This window comes from Heloderma suspectum, chromosome 4 (genome assembly GCF_057233095.1).
Source record: "Heloderma suspectum isolate Gila_16-S chromosome 4, 16-S_ref, whole genome shotgun sequence".
In the NCBI taxonomy this organism is placed as follows: Eukaryota; Metazoa; Chordata; class Lepidosauria; order Squamata; family Helodermatidae; genus Heloderma; species Heloderma suspectum.
Genome location: NC_139461.1, coordinates 259070217 through 259093098, shown reverse-complemented (window position 1 = coordinate 259093098; position 22882 = coordinate 259070217). Strand labels below are relative to the sequence as shown.

The following is a 22882-nucleotide window of genomic DNA, read 5'->3' as shown; positions in this document are numbered from 1 at the left end:
AGTGGGAGCAGAAGGGGGTGCTGTGCAATAAATATGAAATGACCCTGAGACACTGTTTTCATAGTTGCTCCATGTTTCTTAACTGATACCAAAAAGGGGGGGGGGTCAATGTTGTTGCCCTTGAAGTGTTAAGTGATTGCACATAATGTTTTACTTTTGTTTTTCAAGTAACATTTATTAAGAGTGTTTGCATGGTCAACTTTCTCTAAAATACTGTCCCCAACTGGATCCTTCTTCACTGTTAAGCTCATGATGTTGCAAAACACTCACAGCAGCTAGAGAGAACTACTTCCCTTCCCCCTTTGGCTGAGGCAAGTTGTTGGCTGTATAGGATGATCCTCTTTCTCTGCTGCTTATCAAACACACACAAGACAGAAGGCAAAGAAATAACCACCACCACCACCACATGCTTTTCATTCATCAGGTAGACCGGAAAGCTTCCTAAGCGCTGGTATTCCTGCCAGAGGGGAGCCCCCAACCTTCTTGCAAGGAGAGAGAAGTTTATCAACTACCAATGCCCCGCAACACTTTTAGCACTGAGGTCCTTTCCAGCCCAGCGAGCGAGCATTACCCTCCAGGGCAAAGGGGGGCAGGCTTGTTTTGTTGTGAAGGCTTAAGTCTTAAATTGATGGCAGGTGGGGCAATAATGAAGATAAATGAAGGGAGCTCTTCCTGGTAGATTAGATCTTGGTGCTGATGAACCTGTCTGGCAGGGCAGGCTTGGAAGACTCTGGGCTGAGTTCAACTTCTCTTCTCCCCTTTCACCTACAGAAATTCCAATAATGCCATTTGGAAAGGGAGCAGCAAGCTTGTGAGCAAGTAGCATGATCTATAGAAGTTGGAGGGATTTGGAAAGCTGTAGGCGAAGGCACCTGACTGCAACTTGCCAAAATTAAATATGAACTTGAACCAGGTCTCCAGCGTTGCTGCAGGGGGTGAGGTGAGATGAGGTGGGGTGGGGGTGGGGAGACTATGGGCCGATCTACATTGCGCCCACCATCGCAATGAATTCGGTGTCCCGTCGGGTTAAACGCTCTCGCATTAAAACGTGATTATTCACAGTCACCCATTTTCCCTGTTGCAGTGCTTCATCAAATGCGTGAGCTCAGTTCACACTCAAGCGCTGTGCTATTTTCCTGCTGTTTTCCTGCGCGCGCTTGTCTGATCTTGGAAGCTAAGCGGGGTCGGCCCCAGTCAGTAATTGGATGGGCAACCGCCTGGGAATCAGGCTTCCTGCACTGAGCAGAGGGCTGTTCTATCCCTTCAAATGAGATTAAGTTTTACCCTCTCCTATCTCCATGATCTTCAAAGATCATGCCTGAATTAGAAAAAAAAACATTGTGGAGAAGCCCCGATTCTGCGAGGATAACGCCTTAATTTTTTTAAAAAAACATCTGGAGCGGGGGATAGGAGGGGGTAAAACTTAGTCTCATTTGAAGGGATAGAACAACCCCCTGCTCAGTGCAGGAAGCCTGATTCCCAGGAGGTCTCCAACTACTGACCGGGGCCAACCCTTCTTAGCATCCGAGATCAGACAAGCACACGGACATCCAGCCCTTTGCTTGTTGCTGAGGAAATGGGGGCTGCTGAGGAAGCTATGCAATCAGCCGGAAGAAGACATGGGGCCGTCGAGAGCTGTGATTGGACAGGAGGGAAATACAAACACCGCCATATATGGACAAGCGGGGGAGGGGACTACGACCGGATACGGTAGCGAAGGCAGAAAATCAGAACACATTAAGGGGAAATCCCAGGATATTAGGGTATTGAAAGCTGGAGCACGGAAGTGGGGAATTCCGGTTCCAATTCAAGGCGGCTACTGCGTAGTGTGGAAGGCGGGTGGTGAAACCTCATTGGAAGCGAAAAAAGGAGGTAAGTGTAGATCCAGCCTAATAGTACTTGGCATTCAGGTAGCACTTTTCTGGGTACTCAAGGCACACTGCAGGTACATTAATCTCAGTTATCTGTACTTCAAGCCTGTAAAATAGGTTAGTAGTAGTAGTATACCCATAGTGCAGATGAGAAGGCTGAGGCTGAGACAGTAGCTTGCCTAAGGCTACTTAGTAAGTTCATGGCAGGTGGTGCTCTGGTTCAAGCTGAGAATGAGCATCTTGCATAGCTACACTATAATTCAAAGATTGTCATTTGTGTATCTAACTTGTAATTTCACCTGTATTAAAAGGCAGTAGGCTTGTCAGGTGTCCCACCTTTTAAGGAGTCTTTTTTTTCCAGAGCAAGGGTGGAAAATTTTAGATTCAAAATATTGCAGCTCTACTTAAGTCCATATTTACCAGGCATTTGCAGCATCCTTTTGGGAAGCTGCAGCTTATGCAAAATGCAGTGGCAAGATTGATAACTGGGACTAGAAGATCCACACATATAAGATTGATTCTGGCCCGCTTGCACTGACTGCCTGTATGCTTCTGAGCTTGATTCAAGGTGTTGGTTTTAACCTATAAAGCCCTGCAATACCTGATGGAGCACCTCTCCCTAAATGAACCTACCCATACTCTATGTTCAACATCTAAGGTCCTCCTCTGGGTACATCCTCTGAGGGAGGTTCAGAAGGAGGCAACAAGAGAGAGGGCCTTCTTGGTAGTGCCCCCCCCCCCCGCTTGTGGAACTATCTCCCCAACAAGGCCTGCTTGGCAGCCACATCATCATCTTTTGGAAACCTTCCTCTTCTCTCAGGCGTTTGGCAGCACATGAGTTTTTAATCAGTTTTAGATCTGTCTTTGGTTATATCTGACTGTTCATATTTGTTTTTAGTTATATGTTGTCTTTGTATATATTGTCTGTGTGTTTTATGTAAATGGCTTTTAAACTTTGTGTATTGTATTTTAATGTTTTAATTTCTGTAAACTGCCCAGAGAGCTTTGGCTATGGGGTGGTATACAAATGTAATCAACAACAACAATTGTGACCTGCCCATGCTCTCTTTTGGCATTCTGACTTTACTAAACAAAAGCATGGTTGCCTATGTTTGAAAATAAGGTATTTGGCAAAATCTGCAAATGCAACATGTCCAATTGCCAGCATCCGTCTGCTGTTCCAGAAATTACAAGATGACCACACGTGGCTTAACTTTGTCACCTCCTTTACTAATGCAGGATCAGGGATAGAATCCCAACAAGGGAAGGAACCTACAGATGGCAGCAGTGCCATCTGTATGGAGGACTTAATCTAAATCCAATTGGAAAGGTAACTGTTAGTGAAGTGCTTTTTTTTTTTTTTTTGGTGCAAGAGCTAACTTCTACTTTTACCCTTTTCATAGCACCCCATAGGGACCTGCAGCAAAATATTGCAGCGTAGAGTGCTCCTGTTCAGGGTGCTACCCAGCCAGTCATGCCCTCTTCCAGGATATTCCATTCTGTCCACAACCACCACGGTTTTCTGATTTCCCCCCTCCAATGGGCAGTCAACGTTCTGTGCTTACTGAGCATGCTCAGTTCTCATTGGGCTGTTTGGGGGAATTCCCCCCGCCCATGGTTTTTTTCCCCTAAATATTTTTTGTCGTTCTGCAAAAGTTTCCCCATGCCTGCAAACCTAACATGAGCCACACAGAGACTCTGGTTTCAGGTGGCAGATTGGGAGGGATGGCAGAATGAGCACACACGCCCTGCCACTGCACAGCCTGAGCCACCAGAACAAGTGAACCAGCTGCTGCCATGCCACTCAACCTCTCGCACTGGTGGCAGGCTGGCACCCTCCTGGGCCATGGAGCACTGCTCCTGTCTTGCTCAAGATCCCACACCTGGGGCACTCTGTTGGCTGGGCTGCGGCGTGTCCATGGTGGGTTGATTTTGGATTGAAGGGCAGCAGGGACAGGCAAGCGGCAGTGGCTGCCCGCCCAGGTGCTCCTTGGCCACCAGCATCTGGCTACTCCCACAGCTGGAGTACCTGACCAGGCAGCAGTCACCCATGGACTAAGCCTGGGCCACATGGTGAGAGGCATTAAGAGGCTTCCCCCAAGTCTTGTGAAACTTTGCTAACTGTTGTGAGACTTGGGATAACTTCTCTGCAGTACCAGGAACTCTCTGAGATTGAATGACTAGCAGTTTGGGAGAAGGGTGTCCAAGGCACCTGGCACTGCATCTGCCAGTGAAATGGCTGGGCTCAGGACTGGCCCAAATCTACATGGAAGCGGTATGAGAAGTGTTTCTGGGTTATATCTGGATTTTCATGAAATCGCTGTGGTCCGTCAGTGGCACACAAAGCAAGAAACCTGGAGTATACACCTTTCATAGGTCAAACTGCACTTGAAACCATCTTACTTTGGAGCTGGGTGGGTGGAGTCCTGCCAGTAGAACTGAATGTCATCAACTGGGTATGCTCAGTGAATGGGAGAGGCGTGTTCCCTGACCCTGTCCATGCCCAGGGAAGTTTAATGGAAGAGATGAATTATGCCCCTATAGTTTATCCCGCACCTCTCCCCTAGCATCCACCATTTGTCTTGGTAAGTGCACTCAGCTTCTAGAATGGTTACATTGATAGGAAGCTGTATTCTGCATAGTGCAAAGTAAAAATAAACAGTGGAGAAGTGCCCTATATCAAAGCACACCACTGCAAAGTAGTGAAAAACAGCGCTACTACAAAGTAACGGGAGTTGCCGGCGAAAGTGCCATGCACCCTATATCTAAAGCACACCATTGCAAAGGAGTGACAGAGTGAAACAGCATTATTGTGAAACTGTGCTATTGTGAAATAGCGCTACTGCGATATAGTGCCAAGTAGAAATAAGAGGGGAAGGAAAGGAGAGTGCCAGTGGCAAAAGAGTGAAAAAGTGCTATTGTGAAACAGTGCTACTACCAATTAGTGCTAACTGGAGGGAAAAGAACCCAAAAAGCGAGCTAGTGCCAATGGCGGGGGAAAAGGAATGAGGGGTGGGGGCCCCCTTGACCAGGTTGTACCCAGGTCATAGACACACTCCTAGGCTTGCCCAGCATGCAGGATTTAAGTCAAGGGAGATGGGGCACACTGCAGTAAAACCACGCAGGAGCTGCATTTAATGAAAAAAGATGCAGTGAAATTACTTTCTGTAAATGTGCCATTTTCAGGGGAAGGCTGCGGGATTGCTGTGGAGTGGCAACAATATCATGTGTCACAAACAACCCTGATGTGCTCTCTCTGCACTAAATTATCCATGTAGATTGGTCCCTGTTCTCTCTTGTGCTTGGATGGTACCATTTTGGCTACATAAAGAACCGCACTCAGAGAATGGGTTTGTTTTTTAGGATGTGGGTATGCATCACTGCTCCACTAGCCAGGCGATCACACAACTGCTGCAGTGGCACAACCTGCTCTGTTGTGGCTTAAACCACTTTATACAGATAGATCACTTGAAAATATTAGATAAAAAAATGTATATTTGACATATATGAAGTTATAGGTGAACTGAGGCAAGAGCTAATGTACTGGCTAAGAGGACGAGCTGGGAAAAGCAGTGACACCATGGGGAACAGCAGCTCCAGTCTTTGGGCAATTGCCCTGCTTTATTGCCTTCCCAACTGCAGTTTTCCACCCCCACCTCCACCCCTCCAAGAGAACAGGAGGCTTTTTAAAACTGTTCTGTTGTGCTCCAGCTCGCTTCTGTCATCTCCAGGCTTGGTGCCCAGTTCAAAAGCAGTGGCAGTGCCTATGGACAAGCACTGATGCAAGAGGACACACAAAACTCCTAGTATTTGCTGCAAAAAGATTGTTCTTTTTGAGGATTTGGCTCCAGTCTTAATTAAAACCAGGCAGTTAACTTCTCTTGGGCCCCTGAATTTGTACATTTTGTTAGAGTTTGGATTTCTGACAGGCTGCAATCCTATACCCACTTTTCTGTGAGAAAACCCATTTAATTCAATGGGATATACTTCTGAGTAGACATAAGTTTGTGCTGTAAAACTTAAAGGGCTTGAAAATAAATGGGGATTTCCCTTCAAAATCCATGTTAAACATAAATGAAATCATATATTCCATAAGGAATATAGAAAAAGCACAGGATGTTCCTCCAAAACTAGATAAAGTACAAGACATCCAAACAGAAACAGTGATGCTATACAAATAGCAGAGAGAGCAAAAACATTCAACGTGGTAATCCAACCAATACTTGGGCAATAGAAGCTACTTCAGATTGAATCAGAAGAAAAACCATTTCTATGAGTCATAAAATAACACATTCAAAATAGAGACAGAGTCTAAAGCACGGTGTAGAAATTATACCTCTTTTCTTATTCTAGTCAAAATTATTCCAGAATTGATATACTCCCAGTAAAGTCAGCAATACTGTCCCAACTCTTCAGTAGATACAGGGCCAAGAAGAATTTCTCATCATGGGCATTTATGCATGCATTGGTCTGCATCAAATCTTTTATCATGCTAAATAGTGAAGATAAATATTTGTTTCTTGGAAGACATTAAATTTATAGCAAACATTATGCAGAAACAGCAGAAATTTTTGTGATACTGCATCTGAAGTACTGGTGGATTGTGTGGGATGCTAGCAAAGCTTTTGCCCAGGGATTCCTTTATTCAGTTATCTTCTCCATATAAAAAACAAAATAAGAATGAGAAATGGCTGGTACAAGAGATAAAGGATTTAAAGTTACTACATAAAAACCAATTTAATTCCAAAGTCTTAAATGAATTAAACCTTTTCAGAAAGCAGTTGGACTTAATGAATGCTTTTGAAATTGTGAAAGCCCTGAGTTTTGCCAAAAAACCCCACCCCTCCTGAAAAAGCACAGAAAGTTGATAATTTGTTGGCAATATTATGAAGTTAAAGAAGGCAAAATAAGTTCTTACTACCTGTACATTCTCTGAGCTTTATAGGCTATGGTTAACAAATGCAGAGTTGATGAATATTTCCTTGATAAAAGACTCTATCAATCAGATGTTCCATAGAATCATAGAATAGTAGGGTTGGAAGGGGCCTATAAGACCATCGAGTCCAACTCCCTGCTCAATGCAGGAATCAAAGTCAAAACATCCCTGAAAGATGGCTGTCCAGCTTCATCTTGAATGTGTCCAGTGTGGGAGAGCCCACTACCTCCCTAGGTAATTGGTTCCATTGTCATATTGCTCTAACAGTCAGGAAGTTTTTCCTGATGTTCAGCCAGAATCTGGCTTCCTGTAACTTGAGCCCATTATTCCGTGTCCTGCACTTTGGGATGATCGAGAAGAGATCCTGGCCTTCCTCTCTGGGACAACCTTTCAAGTACCTGAACAGCCCTATCATCTCTCCCCTCAGTCTTCTCTTCTCAAGGCTAAACATGCCCAGTTCTTTCAGTCTCTCTTCATAGGGCTTTGTTTCCAGTCCCCTGATCATCTTTGTTGCCCTCCTCTGAACCCTCTCCAGCTTGTCTGCATCCTTCTGCAAGTGCGGTGCCCAGAACTGGACACAGTACTCCAGATGAGGCCTCACCAGTGCTGAGTAGAGGGGAACTAGTACTTCCCGGGATTTGGAAGCTATGCTTCTATTAATGCAGCCCAAAAGAGCATTTGCCTTTTTCGCAGCCACATCACATGCTTGGCTCATATTCAGCTTGTGATCAACAACAATTCCAAGATCCTTCTCGCTTCTAGTGTTGTTGAGCCACCATCTTATAACTGTGCATTTGGTTTCTTTTTCCTAGGTGCAGTACTTGGCATTTATCCCTATTAAATGTCATTCTGTTGTTTTCTGCCCAGCACTCCAGCCTATCAAGATCACTTTGAATTTTGTTTCTGTCTTCCAGGGTATGAGCTATCCCACCCAATTTTGTGTCACCTGCAAATTTACACCTTTACCTGCAAATCTTACACCTTTAAGAAACCTTTAACAATTTAAAATTGGAGCTAAATCCTTACATGTTTAACGCAGTACTGTAGAACATCAACAAATGAGGGGGTGAGATCTGAATTGTTTTTTATTGTTCCAATTAAGGGATCAGAACAGGATGGGCAGGTATACCAAGTGGTGATTTAACTGATTTTGAGAAACTACTCGTACATTGTAGGAAAGGTTCTACATGAGTATTTTTCACAGTAAATTGATGTTGTTTACTGACTGTAATAGAGGAGGCAATTTTAAACAAGAATGTAAGAAGATGCTTGAAATTGGCATAAATGATACTGATTGGCACAAGATTGTTACCAAAGGCAATTCTACTTCCATTTGTATTAATATGAAAAACAACAACAAAGTCTTGTGGCACCTTAAAACTGACAAACTTATTCTGGCATAAGCTTTTGTGGACTGTAGCCCACTTCATCAGATGCACAGAGTATTAAGGGAAATTTCGGGTTTATGTACAGTATGCATTGTAAACAGTGAGATCAGAAGGATATTAAATGCAAAAAGTGACAATCATAGTATTAATTACCACTGTGCCAAATTTTTCAATCTATTTAATTTTGACCATTTGTCGGGGGGAGGGGCAAAAAGAAACTGCACCCAAAAATTGTGGCAGGGGTGAGAATTTCAGAGACATTTCTCAGGGTGCAGGGCTTCAGTGCTTACCTTACGGTAAGGAGGTGGCTGGGGGCAGTGTGTGTGTGTATATGTGCTTTTTCTCTTACCATTTTTGCCCTGTTCTGTCCTTGCAGCCTCTCCAGCGGCTTGGGCTTCTTGGAAAGCTCCTTGGAGGACTTAGCCAGGCCTTCCTCCCTTGGGGCTTTCCTGTGCTGCTGCCTGCTGAATGCCTGAAAGCTGAGTGAGGCATTTGGGGTTTTGCTTTGTTGGTATTAAAAGTTTTAACAACAGCAGCAGCAAACAAGAATAAGAAGATAAACAACAACTCCTCCCTCAGCTTTCAGGCATTCAGCAGGCATCACAGAGAAGCCCCAAGGGGGGAAGGCCTGGCTAACTCCTCTAGGGGCCTTTCCAAGAAGCTCAAACAGCCGGAGAGGCTGCAAGAACTGAAGTGGGGGTGGGACGGTAAAAGAAAGTGCCCACATACCCCTTAGCCACCTCCTTACAGTAAAGTAAGCACTGGACCCTGCATCCAGGAAAATTTCTCCAAAATTCTCAACTTCCCAACAAAAGAGACAGAAAAATGACTGCCTCTTCAGCAGAGAAATGAAGAGGTTGCAAAAGGGCAGGTAGGGTTTCAGCACAGCACTAGTATTAATAGTGGTCATTCACAGTGTACTTGATAAGCATCCTGGCAGTAGCTATTAATATGATGGAACACTTTTCTAGATGCTGTGTGGTTGGTATCTTAAACCTCACCCCACCAAATTAATCTAATACGTGGAGACAATAAATAGAAATGTTGGAGGTGCAACCACTGTTGTACAAACATCATCCACATGTGATGGAAGCGTTCTAAGAAGCAGGAATATTGGGCTAAAATTCTAAAAGAAATGAGGCAAGAAATATTCCATATGCACTATCCTTAGAACATAAGAAGAGCCCTTCTGGATCAGACCAAAGGCTTATCTAGTCCAGCATCCTGTTTCCCACAGAGGCCAACCAGATGCCTATGAGGAGCCCATAAGCAGGAAATGAACAATAGACGTCTCCTGCTGCTGTTCCCCCAACAACTGGTATTAGGGGTAGTATATTGCCACAATGACTAGTAGACCCTGTTGTTGTGCTGGATTGTTAGACAGAAATATGAGGGGGAAAATCATTAACTTCTGATTTGCTGACTGCTGCTAAAGTTGTAATTACAAGAAATTGGTGAAATGTGTAAAATTCCTTATTTAAATAAAAGACCAGATTACTCAAATTTGGCATGTTCTCCAAATGTCAAAAATTACAGTAATGGTGAAGCCAAAAGAGAAAACAAAAGGCAGAAAGTTAGTTTAACATGTGTCATCAATTTATTAGTTTTTGTCAGCTTAAATATAACATTGACATAAATATTTATAACTGTTTTTCAGTTTTGTAATACCAATTCAAGCTTATTCTGATTTTTGTTTTAAGTAACTCCAATAGAAATACAACCTCCAATTGTAATGGAAAGCATAATTGATATTATTCGTTTTTATTTAGAATGGAATAAAAAGGCATATGTTAAGAGACTGAGCTGTGAACCTGGAAGCTAATGGTTCAAATTCCACCCCTGACTTGAACCTGCTAGGCTGTCTTAGGCAGACTAGTGTGTCTAAGCCTCAGACCCTTGATCTGAAGAATGGGAATAATAATACAGACCTAACTTATGGGATTGTTTGTAAGGATCACTGAGATCATATGTGAAATGCTGCAGAGCATTCAAAGTGCTAAGTGTATTGGTGTGTGTAAGGAGGCCAATGAAGGAAGTCTTTCAAGTGTCAAATCTGGAATGCAGAAGTACATAATAAAATCCCATGAAAACAACAGTAAAAGCAGGCAAAGGAATTTTAAAGATTGTATATACTGCTTATTCATTAAGAGTTAAAACAAGTGGAGGAAATCTTTTGAAATTATACATGCAAAGTCTGAGTTCACCTGTGTTTCACAATGCCCTCCCCCTGCCCTGAGCTCTCAGTTGTTCACATTGCCTGATAACTGAATAGCTCTCTCATTAAAGCTTCTGCAGGCCAGTAGCAAACTGTGCCAATACAACACTGCAAAAAAAATGTGAGTTATGACCTTCTTGTGAAGGTAGGAAAGTTTCAAAGTTGAGCTGCTTGTTGCCATGGAAGCAGAGAGCCATGTTCCCAGGCCTGCGTTCTTCCCCCAACCACACAATGAATGGGTAAGCTGGGTGTCATTTGTGCTCAATATATCTTCGATTTGTTCCATTCTTACGAACATACCTATTCAGACACACAATAGCTTTGGCAGCCTTTCAGCATAACATTTGGTAAGAGATGATCTAATGATGATCCAGTTTTATTTAACCATTAATACATATTTTTAAAGGTGTGAGTGCAATTTAGGAAGTCTGCTTTATGCAGTGTTGCAATGTAATCTCTGTCAGCTGTCAAGGGTTCGTCAAATAATTCTGCTCTTTTCTGTCTGCGCAGTGCAAAGTTGGACTTTCAGAAGCAGCAACCTGAAAGATACACGCAGCTAGTCACTCCCCATAGGGGACACTCTGTTTTGTACCTTTTCAGCTACTACAGATACGTATATAATCTTCCAGAAAGTAGGAAAGCCACTTTTGGATTTGTATGGAGCCGCAGCAAAGAATTAGAATCTTCTCCGGGAAGAGGCATTATTAGCTATGACACTGGTCAAGTTAACAGTGCTGATAATTTCTATTAAGGCTCAATACAACGTTGGTCTTCAGGACTATCCCATGGTAGGAGGTAAAGGCCTGCCTTCTCTAGGTCTAGGTAAGCTATGATCCCCAACCCTGAGCCTGCATCAGAGAGTAAATCGGAGAAAGGGGCCAGTACATAGGAAGCTGCCTTATCTGGATCAGCACATTGGTTCTTCTACTTTGTTATTGTCTCCAGTCACTGACTGGCAGTAGCTCTCCAGGGTTTCAGCGAGGGATTTTTCCCAGCCCTACTTGGAGATGCTGGGGATAGAACTTGGGATTGCCTACTGCTGAGCTACAGCCCTTCCCCAAAGGCTAATGTGGAGTGGATCAAATGTTGGCTTTGGACTTGGACTACATAGGTTCAAATTTCTGTTATAAAACTCAAGACCTAAATAGCTGCACAGTGTTGTAGGATAAGCAAGAAGGGTTGTCAGGCACTTTGTACCATCAAATGTTCTATTGAAGTAAAAGCTATGTTTTAGTACCTTCAGATACTAAAAAATTATAAATAAATGTTAATAAACTATATTCTCTTGTTGGCATTGCCCCACCTAAGATTAGAAGGGAAGTAGAAGCAGATACCGAAAGAACTAAGCAAGAGACTGATTCTCGTCACCCTTTGAGCGGATATATTCCCCCAATTCGTCGACTTAGATCTAGAAAGAGTTTTATGTCAAGAACTAATATCCTAGAGGGGACCAAAGAACAGAATCGAATAAGTAAATGAAGGAATGAGATTACCGACTTGAATATTTTAACGAAGGAAGAAATGGCCGCTGGAAATACTCTCCCTTATATAGTTTGGAGGACAATGAACAGGATGAGGGTAGGGGTACCAAGGTGTAAGATGAGTGAATGTGGAGAAATCCAAGACCCAGTGCATCTGATGGTGTGTCGATTATTGCCAGAGCCTTGTACTGTTGACGATCTGCAGCAAGCTAATGACAAAGCTGTGGCGGTGGCTACATTTTGGCAGAGCAAAGTTTGATCTGGATACGAAATAAATAAGTACCTTCAGAAGTTGCAGTGCTATGCTCACTTACTCGGGAGTAAGTCCCATTTTACTCACTGGGACTTGCTTCTGAATAGATGTGAGCCGAATCAGTTAATGTGGCACTGACACTATGAGACTGTTGTGCCCTGTCTGGGCAGGCATGTGTAGCAAAGCAAATAACATTGAACTCTGAGACAATACGCTAATTGTAGATGCTAGGAAATGTGCAGCTCCAACAGTTAGGTCTTCACATTGATTGAGCAAAAATGGCACAACCCTGTGGCGTAAGTATGCCATGGGGCTTTGTTGGTTTCTGCTGAACTCACAAATATTATAACAATTCCATGAACAAGCTTAACAGTCACAGTTGAATCCTGTGGAATTTTGTTATGGATGCAAAGCCCACACAGTCATTGGTCAACTCTGAAATGATGCGGCAGGAGAGGATTATACCTGGGTTGACTTGAACTAGCAAACACCTTTGAAGCCAAGATTTTGAAAGTGATTTCCACACTACCATTTTTATACATGCAGAACCACACATGTGTGAGCCTGCATGCTGGCTGACCCAGAAGGGGCTATGCAGCAACTCTAGTATATCCAGAAGGATCCATCTACAGGGATCAATAGCTGACTTTCTACATCAGATGGGATCAAACACTTAAATTCCAAGTGATCAAACTATGGCTCAGGAGCTGTATGTGATTCTATGAGAATATGCCCCAAGTCGTCCTGTATTCTTTGGGAGGAAGATTAGAGATTTTCTTTTGCCTGTTCTGCTTAAAATAATCTGGAAGGAGAAGGAAGGTGAGGAGATGGCAATGGCTGCAGCTGTGTAGTGGCCGCCCACACTACAGCATCTCTGAGAATTGCCCTCCAGGCTGTGGAAAGAGATGGAAAATCAACAGACTGGCCCGGGAAGGATGAATGGCGGAAAAGAGGAAGAAGCAAGGATTGTGTTTCTGGAGAGGGGGCAATGCAGAAAATGCGGAGGACAGAAAAGGTTTATCTTGGTGATATGAACATGTTGATATGCTGCCTTTAGCCTCAAGAACTCTGCTTAGTCTAGAAGCATAGAGATTATGGAGGTGGGACAATAATGTAGAACTGGACTCATCCATTGCTCACCTAACCATGAATGTAGGAAGTCACCAAGCAAAGAGCAGCATTTTCTGATAAAAGTTTGTATTGTTTTTTGATTTAAAGTATTTAAAGCAGTGTATACAATGCACAAGTGAGTTTGTACAAAAAAAGGTCACCATTATATTAGTTTCCTTCAGAGCCTACCGGACACTTTCTCTCTCTCTCTCTCATCCTTTCCTCCCTTCCTCTCCGTAGGTAGAGATTGATAGAGATTGATTTTCGTTTCGCAGGCAGTTTTGTAACTCCACAGTTAGCTTTCAGTTGGAGAATAAAAATAATAGAAGTCCCTTTACACAAAGTTGCACTTGTTCCTCTAATGTCCATAGTGCAGGCATGGTGACCTCTAGGACATGGAGCTTTGGTAGGACTGCACAGTCATCTTCCTTTGGGAAAGAGGGCTTTCTTCCAGAGTGGACAGAGGGTTCCCCCTACCACCATTAGTACATTTTATAATTTACTGTCAAAACATATCTTTAGATCGAGGCAGGGTTCTCCAGCTAAATTGCAACCTGATTCTCAGTCTCCTGTGCTCCTATGCAACTGCATTCTCTGCTGTTTCTTGCATAGGAAGCTTCATGGTTCAGTGTAATTTTTAAAGTCCTCTTTTAAAAGTAGGGGATGAGTTCTGCAGGCTGAACAGAAGAGCTCACTATCCCCCATAGGAAATGTAGTCTTCTCCTTAGTGCTTTGCAGAATGAATTTAAATAAAAGCCATGCAGTTGAACTACAACTCCCAGAATGCCCAGGCCTGTGGGTGGCACTGTGCCAGTTTTACTTTCCCCCTCTCTCTATCCAGCATGGTCTCAGGTTTGGTCAATCCACTCTGCCCGCTTTGGTGCTTTACACGTGTGAACATCCACAGTGTCCTCACATTCCTTGCAGCGGACAGCACAACACCAATGGAACTTGCACTCGCATTTGGTGACTCGTGTCACTCGGGTAGTGTCGTAACCTCGGCCACAGCACATGACCTCACATCCATCGGTCCCACGTGATATCTTGTTGCACACTCGGCCAGCTGTCCCTAACGAACCTGTAAAAGACAAGGGTACTTTTGTTTTATTTTGCATTCGTTTGGCTGCTGCTCTTTCCCCTGTTTATACACTCAACTAAAGTCTATTTAACTCATGAGTTCCCTTCCACAGCAAATTCAACAAGCCTGCTTGTGAGCATCCGGCTTGTATAGTTTGTACTGTTTCTAGGAATTGGTGTATGCACTACAGAGTGTACTGAGTCAGGAACAGACAAGAGGCATTGGTGAGTGATGCCTGGGATGTTAGTGATAGGGCTGACATCAGGGTAGGCATGGTTGGGCACCTGCAGGTCAACTCCCAGAGCATCCTGGCCTTGCTGGCCCTGCTCCTCGTTATCACTATCTGTTCACTGGCCTTCTGTGAGCATGAAGGCAGAGACCAGAGTGAGAATTTAAGAGCAGCTTCCTTCACTTCCCTTGAATTTTCCCTCTGGGTAGTTATACAAATTGCGTCCAGAGGGAGAGGCAAGTGAGTGGGCAGCAGGACAGAAACAGAGGGGGGCCATTATAAGCAGCTTGCCCATGCCCCCCCCCCCAAAACCTGGAGACTGGAGTTGGCAGTGGTTAATGATTAGGGTAAATGGACTGGGAATCATGAGGGAGGGCCCAGCTAACCATCAAAGGCATAGAAACCCTGCTTGTTAAACACAGAACCCCGTATTACAATATTGTCTCCATATTTTCAGTTGTCCCTGCAATCATGAGGGTTAGAAACTTACCATTAAATGAAAATAAAACTCAAATTCTCAGGGATTCAGATTCTCTACACTGGATATTGGCTTTCATGTGAAATGTCATGTAGGTAGCACTGCAGAAGAAGAGGAGCCCTTCCTACAGGGTCAGAGTGTAAGCAGATAGGGTTTCAGGAAATTCTTTACCTGCAGACTTGTCCATCACACAGTAATCAGGCGAATTCTCAAAATATACAAGGTCAGTTTTTGTGGGTTTCCGGAAGTTCTTATTGGCCACAGTAAATCCACTGCCATCTTGGTTCATGGTTACTTGGATGGCACCATTGTATTTTTTCCGGAGGTAATCTCCTGTTTTGCGGAAGTCTGACATTGCCAACCAGCAAGTCCTTAAGGTGCAGGAGCCACTGACACCATGACATTTGCACTCTAGTTTCAGGAAACGCTTCACAGCCTGGAACAGAAGAGCCAATATCAAGCCAACGAATCACCCACCATGCTCCCAGTAAGGGCAAAACCAGCTTTAATAAAATGGTCTTGTTTGTCTTTCCTATGCTGGATTTTCTGTTTAGAACATTTCCACTAGTCACAGTAAAGACCTGCCAGACCTGTGAACAATACCTGCAGCTCCTCTTTTGTGATAAATCTCTGTTAGGGTGAGTCTCAGCTCTAATTGACCAAAGTGAAAGCAAACCTGGGCAACCTTTAATGACCTCATTGAAAATTCTTGTGCCAGAAGGCGTAACTATTGCTGCATGAATGGAAGGAGCTTTTCTGTAATGATGACATGGAGGCATGCCTGCCTGGAATAAATGTCTTAGGCTGGCTAAAAAGGGCTGTCTGGTGGAACTGAAATGGATTACATAGATGCTGATCTGTCTGGGGCTGTGTACAGCATTTTTTTTATTTAATTTGATTGTAGCCTGCCTTTCCACCAAGAAAATGGTGCTCAAGGTGGCTAACAATTATAGGAACGTTTAAAATAAAAAAAATGGTTAAAACAATAATAAAAAAGAGTTAAAGAAAACAGCAATAACAGAATAAAAATAGCACCCTATCCAGCAGGCCAGCTTACATGCCAAAGGTCTGCTTGAATAAACATATCTTTGCCTGCCTGCAGAAGGACAACAGAGAGGAAGCCCAACGTAGCCTCCCTCAGCAGTACTATTTTCCCACCTCAAATACAGTAGAAAACCAAACAGGCAATGATCCCTCCTCCTCCTCCTCCTCCTCCTCCTCACTATTTCAACTTCTCTGCTTTGTTTATACTCTGTTTAAGCACTGATGGTTACCAGGCATACTAATCCAAGTCAGGCAGTGGATGGAAGTTCCCACTGAATAAGGCCAAGGATAGGTGAGGCCTGTCTGTTCTAGCTGTAAGGAATGGAGCCCCACTAGCTAATCTCCAGGACTCTGAAAATTTACATTTGAGACGTCAGCATTTCCCACTAACATAGAAAACGATTCTCAATGGTTTGCTTATATTTAACACGTTAGCCAACATGATGGGTTATATTTACTCTAAGGTGTTAGCCAGCAGGATGGAACTACATAGGATGGTTCATATATTGGCCATTGCCTAGCCTCTAAGAGTTGTTGGTACTAACCGTTCTGCCACAGCGGTTATTATGCAGATTCATCAGGGCACGGGCATCCTTCACTGTTTTCTCCTTGGCATCCACAAAGTCCTTTGCAAATTTGATTCCATAGTTGATGTTGTCGCTGCAGCCCCCCCAGTCAAATTCCCCTCTTTCATCTTTGGAGCGGCCCCGCTTGTGGGGGTCACAGCTGCAGGCCTTTAGCTCGCCTTGGCTGCAAGCTCGGGTGATGGCGTATACAACTCCAGCTGACGAGATTGCATAGACGAAGGCTGCTTCCCTGCTACCTGCCAAATGGGGGCAAGAAATGGGAACTGAGTGACTCAAGAGACAGAGGCTGAGTCTTTTTTTAAAATTGCTTGAGCGCTTAGAAACCGAAGGGACTATACATACACGATGCTTTCAGGGTGGATGAAAATCAAGGACCTAAAAAAGCAGATCGGATGTTTAAAATGTAAATCGGATCTTTCATTTGTTTTTTTTAAAGATTATAAATAAAATGCCAAATGTCTCATTTTAAAAATAACATAGTTACAATGAAGTCTCATCATAAGCATGCTAAACCTTGAGAGCCAGTGTAGCGTAGTGGTGAGAGTGACGGACTGGGAGCCGGGAGATCCGGGTTCTAGTCCCCACTTGGCCATGGAAGCTCACTGGGTGACTTTGGGCCAGTCACAGACTCTCAGCCCAACCTACCTCACAGGGTTGTTGTTGTGAGGATACAACGGTGAGGAGGAGGATAATGTAAGCCGCCTTGAGTTCCTTGCGAGAGGGAGAAAGGCGGGGTATAAATGCAATAAATAAATAAATAAAACCTACACTTACAGTCTCATGACAAGGAATGAATGGCTCTGTCACACTCGTATACATCGGTAGGAATGTACGAATTGGGTAAAATATGTTCCGTCTGTGTTTAGCAGATTGTCAGGCACCTTTCCTTCCATCATCCACCTATTGGTGGAATTGGATTTTTTTTAGTTTCTGAATTTCTGCAAATGCATACATGTGAAAATGTGCAAATACCCCCCAAATGCACAAAATGCTCCCAAATGTGCATTTTCACACTTTAGCCTATGGGGGAAATGCACATTTTTGGATGGGTTTTTTTTGCAGATTTTTCTGTGATGAAATTTGCACAAAAATGGGAAAGTCAGAAAAATGTCCCCAAGTCTGCAGAATCCACCAGTTGGATTCATCAAAATTTGAACTCATTTGGCTCCATTGCAGATTTCTCTATCATCCCTATACATCGGATAAGGAACTTCAGTCAAACATGGGTGTGTTTTTCTTTTCTTTTAATGTAATACCTAACTACCAACTCCTGCTTGTTGAAAGTTCTGAGCTGTTGGTTTCTGTTCTTCTGACTAAAGACACAGGCTGAAAAAGACTTGTTGTTCTGTGCTTATGTGGTGGTGGACAGCCACGCAAGGCAGAGGAATTAGTTAAGACAGAAAGACAGTATAGCAGTGGATAAAAATCAATAAGAACATAAGAAGAGCCATGCTGGATCAGACCAAGGGTCCATCAAATCTAGCATTCTGTTCACACAGTGGCCAACCAGTTGCCGACCCGAAATCCACAACAGGACACGAGTGCAACATCACCTTCCTGCCCATTTTCCCTAGCAACTGGTGTACATAGGCATACTGCCTCTGATACTGGAGGTAGCATTAATGATTTTTTTTAAAAAACGTATATACTAACATTAAATAATAATCTGGATATAAGCAAGTTAGCCAAACAGTTAATCTCTAAATTGAATCAATTCCTCTACCAGACACATTGAGTTAAAGGAGACTTTTCTATCGAAATGAAGAACTAATCTGATCATTTCTCAAATATGAATATTTGCACTCTACCCAAACAGAGGCATTTCATTTTTACCTGATGAAAATAAACTGTTCTAGTCTGCCAAATCTTGCTTTGACCTATCAGTCATGGGCATTTTATTTTTGTTTCCTACTTAGTTTTTGTGAAGGCAAGGGTGGTCCAAGACAGAGTGAAGCAAAAGAAAGAAAGAAAGAAAGAAAGAAAGAAAGAAAGAAAGAAAGAAAGAAAAGAAGCAGCAACACTGGAAAGAAAATGAAAATATAATTCTCCAGTGTGCCTCTGCTTGTATTCCCATACTTAAGCCGCAATCCTATAATCACTTGCCTAGGACTGGAGTAAGCCCCTTTCAGCTCAATGGAACCTATTTATGAGTAGACATGTACAGGATTGTGCTGTTAACCTGGAACTGTCATGGATTCTGTCATAAGAAAGATATGGGAATATTTTAAAGAGATTTCATCTATAGGTAAAAAAGAAAAGCACACAAAATATACACAGTGAGGCAAAGGGATACAAAGGTTGCTTATAAGAATGAAATCTAAATAATACTCTATTTAGCTATAAATTAGCATGGTTTAGTGGTCAGATCTGCACCATCGTTCAGGAAATATATGAACAAATTAAATGGGAAACTTGATTGAAATCACTTATTGAAATCAGCCTTTTTTCTTGCTTGCTTGAAGTCACATTGATTTAAATGAATCCACCCTGGATGCTTTAGTTTTGATTGCTGTACCAAGAGCAGCAATACAAGCTTAGAATGTAGTAAATTCCATGTTCCGTCCCTGATGTCCCTGGCTAAAGGCTCTCAAGTAGCAGGCCCTGAGGAAAATCTCCCTCCAAAGGCCTTGAACAGCTGGATCCCATCAGAGTAGGCAATACTGAACTATACAGACCAATGGTATAGGTCAGGTTTATGTGCTCAAGTGGTTAATAGTAAATCACTATAAATAAGAGAATTATCAGAAAGTAAACAAAGCCTACTTTGAGCAGCAGTTGGGGACAGAGACATCAGACTTGGGATACAATGAATGTAATTTTGAGTATATGCTGCAGAATGTAATATGTCCACAAGCCTTGAGTATAAAGTTAAATAAAGTTTAAGTTCATATGGACATTGGTTGTTGTTGTTTTTATTGTATACTGCTTCATCTGTGCAGTCTGAATTTGACAGTGGAGTTTTGCTTAGTCATATCATACTTTAGGAAATCTTACAAATTGGGTTCAAACCTTTTACCATGTTGTTGTTGTTGTTATAACAAACATCATTGGAATTAGCATTCAATAGCATGCGAAGCTAGTATATAATTTTGGAATTCCTTGTCCCACTTCCCTTTCTCCACCCAACCTGATTTTATCATTTAATTTTTAATCTAATCTCTGAATAAAGCTGAATGGTGGGAGATTCAGGAAGACAAAAGGAAGGAATGTCTTCACACAGCACATAGTTAATCTATGGAAATCAGTATCACAATATATAGTGATGGCCACCAACTTGGACAGCTTCGACAAAGAGGATTCAACAAATTCATGGAGGATAAGACTATCGATGGCTAATAGTCATGATGGCTATATAGTACTTCCAGTATCAGAGGCAGTATGTCTTTGTATGCCAGTTGTTTGAAAACACAAGCAGAAGGGTGCTGTTGCACTCATGTCCTGCTTGTGGGCATCTATTTGGCTATTGTTGCTATATTTTGTTGTAAACTTCCCAGAGACCTTTGGCTATGGGGCAGTATAGAAATGTATATTATTATTATTATTATTATTATTATTATTATTAATATTGTGTGAACAGAATGCTGGACTAGGTAGGCATTTAGTTTGATCCCGCAAAGCTCTTCTTTGTTCATTCATGATGTTTAGCCATCTTCAGTAATCACAGATCTTCTTCAAATTTTTGTCTTCCCTCTGATTTTGCACATCCTTACATATTTAGTAATTTATAAAGACTGTGGAAATCTCACACAGTTAAAGTAAAACAGTCAGCCTACCCACAAATGCAAATAGAACAGTCTGCTTATTATGGTTGGAGTTAGTGCTATGTACTATTGAGAGGTTGTCCACGCCATAACGTTTATAGAACTCCAGAAAGCATGGTACATGGAGAACAAGGCTGGTCATTTGAGCTGCCAAACATTTCTTGATCTATTGATCAATTACACATGTTTTATTTTAAATACTGCACACATAACAAAGAGTTCTGTGGCACCTTAAAGACTAACACACATAGTAACTGTGAAAGATGAATTATCACACAGTTTTGGAAAATGTCCATCCTGATGCCAGGAATCTGGTGTACATTTACTTCTTGCTTTCTTAACCCTGTTCCACTTTCCCTTTGGGAAGCATATGGCCAGTAGGAGAAGCTTTTCCATGCAGCTGATTTTAGTTTCTCTCCCCTAGCACAGAACATCTGCTGAAGTTCCAGGTGGTTTATTTGGGGTGAGGATGGGAGTAAAAGAGGGAAGACTGTGGAAGCTCTTTGGAGAGTGGATGCTTGCTTCTCAACTGGTTGTGATCTGTGTGCGGTGGGAACCTTGACTCCTGTGGGCCAGGGTACACCTGTGCAATCCTGCCTCTGCAATAAAAAAGAGGGTAGGCCACCACCTACAGAAGGACATTCTTGCCTTCATGGATATTTGACAATACCCAATAACAGTGACATAACAGGTGCTCAACTCAGTGGCCAGTTGACTTGCAGCCCAGTCCTAATGGGCATAATAATAGATACGTAACAAAGTATGTTAACAGTTGCAGTGAAGATGTGCTGGAGTGTACATAGCTTTCGGTTGCACTAGGGATCCTGATAAGGATCATTTGCTAGCCTCAGTGAGCCAGGAATCCATGCTCTAATACCCAAAACATCCCAGAGCCATAGATAATTTTTGGATCTGATTGGTGTTGGATAAACTCACAGAGGGCCAAAAGTCAAGCAACAGAGAAGGCTCAGCTAAAGAGGATGCCAGAGAAATTGACTTCTTAGAGGTTCACAGTCTTGGAGAAGAGGCTTGAAAGTCAAGGTCCTAATGATGAAAGGTCTGCTAGCCGAACAAAAGTAATTTCAATTTCATTTTATGTTTATGTGATGAAATGAGTGTTTTAGATGTTCTTGGGAGAGCAAACTAGGTGATCCTCTATCTTCCTCTATATCCACAATGTGCCAAGGTTCTTCTACCAGGGGCCATCTTGGGACTCGCTTGCTTGTTTCATTATATCCATAGGAATAATTCTTTCTGATTTCACACCTCTCCCCTTGTACCTCCTGAGTCTGAGCAGCATAATACTCCCTCCCATCTGGGTGGCTGTTGTCTTTGTTTGGACAAACATAGACCGTATTGCTCCTTCCAGAAGCTGTAAATTGCCTGGCAAGTCCCCACACAGTGCAGAATGCTGCCTGGTATTTTATAGTTCTTCTTTGAGTTCACATCTGTTTTTATAATGGCCATAAAAAGAGCTGCAAATCAAAACCACACTGTAGAGTTCTGTAGACGCAGCCTTCAAATAATAGCTTCAAAGCGAATGGTGCATTCTCCCATTCTTAGGCAGAGACTGGTGAGGCAAATGGTAGATCCTTTCTCTCAGCAAGGACAGAACGTAAGACCGGCTTGGCAGTCTCTTCCTTTCTCCAAGCCAAGGCTTCTAAATCCCTCTAGCTCATTGCTTACAGAATACTCCTTGGCTTTTATCCATGGTAGATTTTAAGTTGAGACAAGGCTCAGTGTTACAACATGAGAAGCAGCAGCAGCAGTGGCTATTAACATACACACATGAGTGTCTTATGCTAAAGTGGCATGCGTATAATTAAACATGCGTACGATTAAAAATGCCCCCTGCTCATGACTGTGTGTGGCTTACGGCATATCCCATAATAATAGCTTGCACCACAGTGTTAAGTGAGGGTGTAAAATCTACTACACTAAAAAATGTAATTCACCCAGAAGAAAAAGAGGTCAGGTCAAAGTTGTAAGCAAATTGGGTATTACAGATCCCAACACAAAACTATTTTGTTAACAGTCTACCTGACAACAGTCCAATTTGCAAAATGAAGACAAACTGCTACCAAATTAACACTTCATTCAAAAGTCAGGAGGGCTGCTGCTTTTACAGTTCCTCTCTGCTGGGAGAACTTGTCAGCCAATACTATCATCATGCATGACACCGAATGTATAAAAACAAAACTAACGGTATGAAGATCTGCATCCTGCATTATTTTCTGTAGGACCGCTGAGGTAAATTAAAAGTGTGGGCTGCACCTCTTCAAACTTGCAGGCTGACTGAGAAAATGGGAATAGTGTCACGTCTAAAACCACTCCACTACTTCAGTCTCGCTTCCTTGAGATTAGTCCCTGGGGGGGGGGGCAGTGGGGAAAATATAATGTTGGGGGACAAGATCTGAAAATCTTCTCTAGTTACAGCCGGCATATAGCTCA

The 22882-nt window shown here is 42.8% G+C and overlaps 1 protein-coding gene across 1 annotated transcript in view; it reads right to left on the bottom strand.

Annotated features, from left to right (window-relative positions):
* Positions 1–13334: 13334 nt before the first annotated feature.
* WNT2B (Wnt family member 2B) overlaps positions 13335–22882 on the bottom strand; it is a 74145-nt gene continuing 64597 nt past the window's right edge. The window contains exons 3-5 of the mRNA XM_084848356.1: positions 16629–16906; positions 15211–15475; positions 13335–14332 (exon numbers count right to left, since the gene is read on the bottom strand). Of these exons, the coding sequence (XP_084704482.1) occupies positions 14103–14332; positions 15211–15475; positions 16629–16906 (773 nt within the window). The 3' untranslated portion in view covers positions 13335–14102. The remainder of the gene's footprint in view (positions 14333–15210; positions 15476–16628; positions 16907–22882) is intronic.